This window comes from Ursus arctos, unplaced genomic scaffold (genome assembly GCF_023065955.2).
Source record: "Ursus arctos isolate Adak ecotype North America unplaced genomic scaffold, UrsArc2.0 scaffold_37, whole genome shotgun sequence".
In the NCBI taxonomy this organism is placed as follows: domain Eukaryota; kingdom Metazoa; phylum Chordata; class Mammalia; order Carnivora; family Ursidae; genus Ursus; species Ursus arctos.
In genome coordinates, this window is record NW_026623053.1 from 154,523 (window position 1) to 163,979 (window position 9,457).

Consider the following 9,457-nt stretch of genomic DNA (forward strand, 5'->3'; position numbering starts at 1 on the left):
GTACGGGGCCCCTGAGTGGCTCAGTCGGTTGAGCAGCTGACTCTTGGTTTCGGCTCAGGTCATGGATCTCAGAGCCCCAGGATCGAGCCCCATGTTGGGCTCCAAGCTCAGCGGGGAATCTGCTTGGGATTCTCTCTCTCCCTCTCCCTCTGCCCCTCCCTGCTGCGTTCCCACACACGTTCTCTCTCTCTCTGTAAAATAAATAAATCTTAAAAAAAAAAAAGAATACCTGCGTTAGGTGGTGTCAAGGAGCTCCACAACGCTACAACACCTGTGGCAAATGTTCCCGTAAGGACTTTCGTGCACATGGCTTGTGTGAATGAAGGATCAGAACAGTTGATATACGACTTATTTGGGAACACTCTGTTGCACACCTGACAGTGTTTCACTGCCATGTCATCTTTCCTCATGCACGCATTCTCCTATGAGGAGGCAATTGAACAAAAATGAAAACTCACGATGCAAGGAGCCACTCATTTGCGTTAATTTTCACTTCCTATTGAATTTTGTCATCCAGTCTTAGAAAAGGCCATCTCTGTGGTCCAGCTTTATGTAAACTCTTCCTCTGCATAAAAGAAGGGGGAAGAAAGAGAAGGCAAAAGCTGTCTTGCTGTCTAGGGAATGGTAGCCTTCACTCCCCCAACCTGTTTATTATTTACACTCGGGAAATGTAGTAAACAGTAGGCACCCGGCCACAGACACCACGTGTAACTTCAGAAAACTTATTTTTTTAAAATATTTTATTTATTTATTAGAGAGAGAGAGAATGAACCAGTTGGGGTGGGGGGGGAAGGGCAGAGGGGGAGCAGACTCCCCACTGAATGGGGGGCCCAATGCAGGGCTTGATCCCAGGGATGCGGGGCTCGATCTCAGGGCTCTGGAATCATGACCTGAGCTGAAGGCAGATGCTTAACTGACTGAGGTGCTCCCAGGAAACTTCCTACAGTACAGCCTGGTGAACTGCTGTAGATGGCCCAGCTCTTCTTCCTGTTTGTTTAGTGTTGAAATTTCTGCCATGCCTACCATTTTTTGGTCAGGGACCCATAACATTGGTAAAAATGTGATTATTTTACAATTTCTCCCTTCTCTTCCGTCTTTTTAGAAAACTCTAGATGATGGACTGGCTTTTCTCGCCATGTCAGTCCCACTGAAGCTATGAATTCACAAATGAGGCTCTCAGGAGGGAATGTTTTCTGCCTCTTGCCCCCATTCTCTGTGCACGTTGATGTTTGGGAATCCCAAGCCAGAGGCCTCTCTTGTTGTGTTTTAGATCTTTTCCTGCTCCTCTGGGCCCCACCAGTCAGAATTTTAGTACTTCTGGCCATCAGCTGGTCAGTCTCCAGCTGCCACAGCTGATCTGGCTGTTGAACTCTGAGGATTGAATAGGATAATGCATAAGCAAGAACTTTCCAGTGGGCAAATATGGGGCTGGGCAGAAGGCTGCCTTTTTCTTTTTCCTCTTTTTTTTTTTTTTAATAGGTATTATGTCCGGATGATCCCTATTTTTGTTTTTGGGGTTTTTGCTTGTTTGAAGCAAGAACAATGATTAGGTTGGGTTGTTTAGGAAATCTGTAGAAGGTGGTGAGCAATGTCAGAGTATAGGATATTAAACAGAAAGGAAGGGCGAAGAGAATAGAAGAAGAGGTTAAAAAACAAAAAGCAGTGCCCCATCTGGGGCATCTGAGAAGGTCTACTGTGCCCCCTCGGGATAGCAACAGTATCTGGCAACTACTGTCATTGACTTCTCTCGAGTTAGCTAGTGAGACTATATGAAAGTCAGCTGGTTAGACTATAACAAGTAAGAGCTAGGAGAAAAGTATGGGGACATCACACGCCGACTCCCGTGTTGTCATGGGATGAATTTTACAGAGGCAGAAACTAAGGCACAGTGACAATTCACGGCCCAAGTGGGAGCAGCTGCTCCAGATGTCAAGACGCTCCCTCTTGCTTGGGTGGAGCTTGACGGAAGAACACCGAGGGTCTCAGCCCCGATCACCTCCGACATCACATGTTTAGTGTTCTCAGGACCTCGCTTCCTTATTTAAAAATACGGTGAACAAAGAACTTGTAAAATAATATTTTTTATAAGTTTTATGTGTATTTGTTATACTCATTTACAGTTTTCTTTTGTCGGAGATGACGATGGGAACTGTTTACTAGCTCCCGAGGGGTGGTCCCATTGCAGGGATGAGGCCCAGTGCACTTGGGTGCTCTCTGGGGACCATGGGTTTCCTTCGTGGCTGAGTCTCTCGAGCGGGCAGTCTGGATGTGCAGGGAGCCATGGAGCTGGGACTAACACGGGAGGAGGCTGCCAATCATCCTTGTGCTCCAAAGCCCTGTTCAACCAGAACAAAAACCAAGGCATCAGATTTATGATAGATGCTTTCCATACTATACCCATGGATCTGAAATACTATGCAAATAATTACAGTAAATATTAAAATTCTTTCCTTCTTGGATGGTCCGTTTTAGGAAGAACTTTTTTTTTTTCATTTGATGGTTAATTTTCTTAAAAAGAAAAGGTTAGGGGCGCCTGGGTGGCTCACTCATTGGGCGTCTGCCTTCGGCTCGGGGCCTGATACCAGGGTCCTGGGATCGAGCCCCACATCAGGCTCCTCCACTGGGAGTCTGCTTCTTCCTCTCCCACTCTCCCTGCTTGTGTTCCCTCTCTCACTGGCTGTCTCTCTCTCTGTCAAGTAAATAAATAAAATCTTAAAAAAAAAAAAAGAAAATGTTAAAGAGTGGATTAAAAAATTTATTTGTTCTTTGAGTCCCTACTCTGAAAGATAGAGACTAGTTCTTGGAAACTTCTGGGTCGTCTGGGTTCCTGATGACATAAATTCTCCCAGCTCACATCCCATCTGAAGCCACCAGATCATAAATGTAGCTTCTAGAAGCTCTTTTATGCTTTGGCCTTTGTAAGCCCATGGAGGATTTGATTCCAGAATGTGGAAATCTAACTTAGACTGTTCAGATAAAGAAGGGTTTGCTCCAGTTTTTTGGTGTGTGTGAGGGACTTAGAAGCTGGAACATGGGACAGGTTTTTGTAAAAAACTCTTGTCAAAGAATGCCAGCAGTGCCCTCTTCAGGCCAAAGAAATAATAACTGAGGCAATTCCTACGATTTACTCCTCTTCCCCGAAAGAACTTGGTTTAGTCAAGAAATCTGTTCTGGAAGTAATCTGTTCATATAAATTTCAGAATTTTGTTTACACTCAATGAAGAGAACTTAATATTTAGAATGTATCTTACTCTTCTTTATCACTGCTTTTAAAAATCCTACCTTTTATCCTGTCTTACCTTTTCAAAGAAACCTTCTGGTCCTAGGTTAGAACATACTGGTTTTTCCCCTTAATATTTTGTCATGATCATATGATAATTATGAAATACATTTTAAGCATAATATTTTGCTTTACCTAACACTGACAATGTGCCTGACACTGTGCCAAGAGCACCAAAGCATGGTAAAGTATACAAGGCAAAATTCTGTCCTCATAGAGGCTATATTTGGGAGAAGAAAGATTGGTACCTTGAAACAATACCAAATGCTTTAAGAAGGTAAGTCATTAACAGTCAGATTGTTTGGTTCAGATTCAATGTCTAATTGTATGACATTAGAAGAGAAGGAATTCGAGGATTCTCTGTTAGAGATGAGCCCTTGGGGGAGATAGAGCCCTGAAGTGTGCTTATATAGGACTGCCATGATTTGACCAGCTTGAAATATACATAAAAGTGAGATTTTGGTGAGTGGAACAAGCAGAGAAGAAATTCAAGAGCTTGAAGTGTTTATGGGTCAATAAGGAGGGTAGATGGACTAGAATAGAGCTACGCTGGGGAAGAGTGGGAATGAGGTTTAAGAGGGTGAGCAGACACAGGGAAGAGGATAACGACACGGGAGTTAAGATTTGGTGCGTAGAGTTTTTGTGCAATGAAAAGACAGGATCACACGTCTGCAGAGGTTGGAGTTTCATGAACGTGATCTGCTTCACCATCTTTTGAAAAGATAAGGTGATATCGTCTATGTTTCCAATTAATCACTCAAGTATACCCACCTGCTGTTATTAGCAATCAGCCCAGGAAAATTTGCTTTGAACTCTCTTCTGTTCTTTCTCTATTAAATTTTCAAAGAGTATGTTAATTTTGTCTTCCCCCTAAATAGAGCCGGAAGCAAGGACTTGGGTGAAGGTAGTTTATTTAGGAAGAGATCTGAGGAAGCAGGAATGAGAAAATTGGTAGCATAAGATTGGGGCTTGATTCTGCCAGGTTCTTCTGGGAAGCATACAGGATGCCTCTCAGGGACTGTCTGCTGCAAGGCAGGAAGCTAAGGCCTGCCTGGATCCTCTCTCCCCATGGGTTGGGCCTTGCCAGCAGGGGTGGTAATTCTCCTATCCTTCCAGGCTGCACTTGCCCATGGCCAGAGTGATCTCCTGGGGAGTCAGAGAAGGCTCTGGGGTAGGAAGTAAAAAATTACACAGTGCATGTGTCATGTTGGGTGTTATCAGCTTGAGATGAGTCTGAGTGTCCAGAAAATTATCTACATACCTATTTGATAAAATCAGTGCTGGGCATTAGGACGTGACCGTAAAGCACATGAGATTTTTGTTACAATGCTCTCTCTGCACCACTCAGATGGGTGCTTGCCCTTGTATTATTTTCACTGTGTCACTGAGTCTTCAAGGTCATGGCTGGATGAAATCCATCTAAAACACTTAATACAGGGGGTTTGCACGACATGACCTCCAGGTCCCACTTCTTTAACTGGTACCAAGGCTATAATTGAAAATCTCTTCCCTCCTCCACCACATTCTCTAGATTTCCCTGCCATTGAATAGCACTTCTGTGGACCTACGTTGCTGGCCTGATAGGGTGACCAGACCTTCATTGCGGAGGGGTCCCAGTTCTTGATCACTCTGTCCTCTTCAGGCCACAACTGCCACCTGCTGTTTTTATTGGGCATGAAATACCCACTGCAAAACACTTTGATTCCAGACATACCCCTCCTTGTCCTCACTGGGCAATAACAACCCGATGCTTCGCGATAATCAGGGTCGATTACCCCTCCTTTCTTTGCCTGCTGGACCATTGGTACAAGGAGTTCAAAGTGGCCTCTGCTGCGGCCACAGCTACACATTCAGTGGAACTTTCCCGAATCCTCTGGTGGAGGTCTTCTTCCCCTGGGTCCTGGGACCTCTAATCCAGCAGAGCCTAGGACTGTGGGAAAGCAAAACACAAATTCTGGAAATGAGTTACAGGGCGTGATAGTAGAAGAGTTTAGACTACTTTCATTTCTTCATTTCTAAGTTTGTGTATTTTAGCTAAGGTGCCAGCACCATATATCAGTCACTGGTTTAACGAATATTATCGCTTCCAGAAATATAGCATTCCAACTGCTAAGGGTGATGCCGTTGAGCTGGCTTCCTAACTGAGCCTTTAATAGGCCATTTGATCATCCTCTAAAGTCATCTGACCAGGGTACCATGGGTCTAGGTCTTCTTTTAGGTCCATGGTAGGACCAGTGGATCCCTTCCCTGGTTATGCCTTCAATTGTCACACCCTTCGTGTTCTTCTTCTTCTTCTTTTTTTTTTTTTAAGTAAGATTTTATTTATTTACCTGAAAGAAAGAGAGGGAGCACAAGCAGGATACGGAGCAGAGGGAGAAGCAGACTCCCCGCTGAGCAGGGAGCCCAATGTGCGGCCTGATGTGCGGCTTGATGCGGGGCTTGGTCCCAGCACGCCGGGATCGTGACGGGAGTCAAAGGCAGATGCTTAACTGACTGAGCCATCTAGGCGCCTCCACCCTTCACGTTCTAGAATGCGTACCTTGTTCAGAGAGATCCAGTTTTGGACTTGGAAGGGCAATTAAAAGAACACACAGCAATTAGCAAAATGGAAAGTGTTAAGAATTTTGGAGGTATGAGCTCCCAGGTAAATTATAAAGATTTGCTGGACAGAGAATATGCTTAGGAAGTCTGATCTGTCACATACACCAGCCAAAGCGATGAGGGTTACGTGTGAAGGTACTTCGTAAAACAGGAAAGCACTACCCATATTTCTATTTTTGCTGTTATTTTAAAGATTATAGTTTGCAGACATCCATCTCCTTGTGTTTCTTCTATTCAGAAAGAAGGAGCTTTTATTTCAAGAGAAGTCAATGATTTCCTCTCTATGTTCCTGGTTCCCCCCCAAACCCCCACCCCACCCCCACCTCCGCACCTACACTGAGGTCTGAGGTTTCTGTAAGCCTCTCCCTGCTGCTCCTGTCACTGTGCCCTCAATGAGGGCACAGAAATACATCGCAGCATCCTCCAGCCAGGACTCCGAGATCCTGAGACTGAAGGATTTTTTTTGCTTTCTGGAAGTCCACAGAAAAGCGATCCTTCGTTGCATTCTCTTGCTTAAGAGCTTCTTGGCGAATAATGAGAATCAACTCCCCGCTGGTGGGCTGTTTGTACCAGAACAAATAATCAGTGTTACTAGTGTCATACATGCAATGCAGGGTCACAGTCTCTGTCTCCTGCACAGACGTGTCTGGTTGAGTCTGAGTGACCTTCTGGGCCATGCTGGATGCTGTGGGAAAGAGGAGAGGGTATCTTACACCAGGCAGATAGGTCAGGCAGACTCACAAGCTGATCCCACCCCCCAACCACCTTTCCTCTTGATCCGAACCCCAGGCAGCACGTATCAGCTTTCTGCCTTTCCATCCCTGGGCTCTGCGATGCTGATGTTCCCGCGCTAGGATGCTCTCCTTCCCAGGACTGTTAGATCACACCATACACGAAGGCCCGCACCTTCCTTACCAAGACAGGTGGACAGCACGACTGCCCACAGCAGGCTGACGAGCGGCATGCTGACAGCTCTCGCCTGCGGGGTGAAGAAGCTTCTCGAGCTCCGATCTGGGCTCTCCCCTGCGCTTCAGAGCAGGAAATGATCTGGCAGGTGGGTGGCTGATTTTATCTCACAAAGGAAATTTTGCCTAATACGTTTAGGTATTTCAAGTGAAAATGTAAAATGTTTTCTGAGTTCTATTCTGGGATGAAAATAAAGGAGAAGGGAGCTGGCAAATTTATTTCTGATGTGCCCCAATCTTGGAGAGGAGAGTGGGACCAGGGGTGGCAGGCAGAAGTGGCAGGGTTTCCTTGGCAACAATGGCAAACTCTGTAATTTTTCTTTCTTTTCTTCAAAACCAAAAATGACACAACAAGAATGATAAATATGAACAATTAATTATGAGTGATAAGAATATTGCTGTTATATGAATGTATTCAATTTTTTATATTTCTACAATTTCTTCACAGAAACAATGAGACAAAGATGGATGTTTGTAACTGAAAAGAGCACTGACTAGACTCAGAAGTGCAACATGTCGTGTCTAACCGTGCTCCTATTTTCCATGGGTTCTTTAAAAAATAAGCCCTTGTTCATGCTGTACCAGGAAACTCCACATCAACGGCTGTGGGAGTTCTCACAGCACTGAGTCGTCACACAACCCGTGTGAGGAATTGTCCTCCTCACGTTCCATCTTGAGGAAAAGTTGTGAACAAAGAATGTTTACAAAGCTATACTATGATCCCTTAGAATTTTGCTTTTTCAAAGGGAGTGACTGAGATACTCATGTAATTCCAGTGTTGGGGTCCCCAAGCCCGAGTGTGAATGGGGTCCTGTCGCAGAGGAGGAAGTGTCTGAGGAGCTGGGTTCTCTGTGGTGCAGAGGTAGGTGGCTGAGTCCCTCCACTCAGAGACATGTGCAGGGAGTCATGATAACTGGGACCAGCCCTGAGTGAGGCTGTGAAAATCTCTTGTGCCCCCAAACCCAATTTGATAGCCATGGAAGTACTTTTTCTAGATCATCGCTATCCTTGTCCCCTGATTTGAATTCCTGTATTCTGGCTTTGGATCCCTGAAAGTCAGCTCCAAAACAAGGATTTGTGTATAAGTAGTTTATCTGCAGGTCATTCCAGGAAATGTTGCTAGGAAGTGAATCGGGAAGGGAAGGAAGCCAATACGGGATGCTGTCAACAAGCTACTTGTGACTGTTGCCAGTTGCAGCTGATTCTAGCTAGTAACTCTGGAAGCCAGCACAGAACGCCCTTTGGCGTCATTCCAAGTGAGGCATGAAGGAGCTGGAGAATTCACCTGTGAACTCATTGTCCATCCCTGAGGGAGGGCTGCTGTGAGGGCATTAACTCTGCGGCACACCTGGCTAGCCCTGCGCACTGGCCGCGTGTGTTCCCATGGCCAGAAGAGAGTTCTCAGAGTTGCCGTGTTTTTCACTGTGTAGGGGTGACTGTCAAGGGGATGTGAGTAGAACACCAACAACGTCTGTACAGCCCATCCCTCGCACTGCTGAGATCCACTTATGCTCTATGTCAAATCCACTCGGATCACCAGTTCCTTAAAAAAAAAAAAAGATTCACAGAAAGATCAATGAGACAAATTGTAATTGCAATAGTTGATTTCATGGCTGTAATTCATATTTATTATCTCTCTCGATCTACGTTCTATACCACTCAGTCTTGATCTTCCCAAACTTTGGCTAATACATCTACTGGTCTAAGTTTCTAGCTCAGTGAGATAACCAAGATCTCTATCCCTGGAGGGTCTAAGGCCCTCATTATTCTTCCCTTGTCAGGTCATAGTTGCCACCATTGCTTATTTAGAGTAATCTCTGCCACGAATGCACTGAAAGCCATCCCAGTGAATCCTCTGGGATTCAGCCATATTTTCCCAGCTCCCATTAGGTAGCAACCACCCTGTAGCCTCATGACGATCAAACTAGATTGCCGCTGCCAGTGTAGTAATTCCTTTCTTGGCCTTCCGGTCTTCTGGCGTGAGGACCTCCAAATGACCAAGTGCTATATGTAATTTTGGATGAGGTGAAAACTTTCTGTGTTTCCCTAGTAGCCGCATCCCCCTTTTCCTTTCCCTTCAAAGCGAAACAGGTCCTCTCGTCAGAACAGTGGGAGAACAGGAAGCATCAGCATACAAGTCAGTCACTGAAAGTGAGAGTTGGCCGGGGAGACGGTCCTATTTCTACCCCTCGGCTCCTAGACCCGTGTATTTTACCTAATAGGGACGCAGCATCGTAAGGAATAGCTCTCCAAGCTCTCCGAGCACCGTCCCTAACTGGGGATTTACCTGACCTGTAAGTGATCATTCCGGTGTGGTTTGTAGATAATACTGGAGAAGCGTCAGTATCCCCAGTGGTCACATGTCCGTTGTCACACCTCTTTGCCATTACGTGGATTTGTTGATGCAAAGGGATGTGAAACCCTATAATCATCGTGATAATCACCCAGCCCCTCTGAGCCCTCAGTTCACGCTGCTCTGTGTGGCAGTGTGGAGGGAAGGCAGATCATGCCCAGAGTGCGTGTTAACCCGGATAAGAGAAGATTTCTGCTACCTCTGGGGCAGAAGTGGTCCAGTGTAATCAACGTGGCAAAACCAGTGGCTGGTTGGTCT

General features: G+C 45.6%; 1 gene segment (V, D, J or C); it reads right to left on the bottom strand.

The window, feature by feature from the left end:
• Positions 1-6,212: 6,212 nt before the first annotated feature.
• LOC113250216 (T cell receptor alpha variable 38-1-like) lies at positions 6,213-9,233 on the bottom strand. The segment is given in 3 exon segments: positions 6,213-6,566; positions 6,797-6,904; positions 9,134-9,233. Coding segments are annotated over 3 exon segments (562 nt in total).
• Between the last annotated feature and the right edge of the window lie 224 nt (positions 9,234-9,457).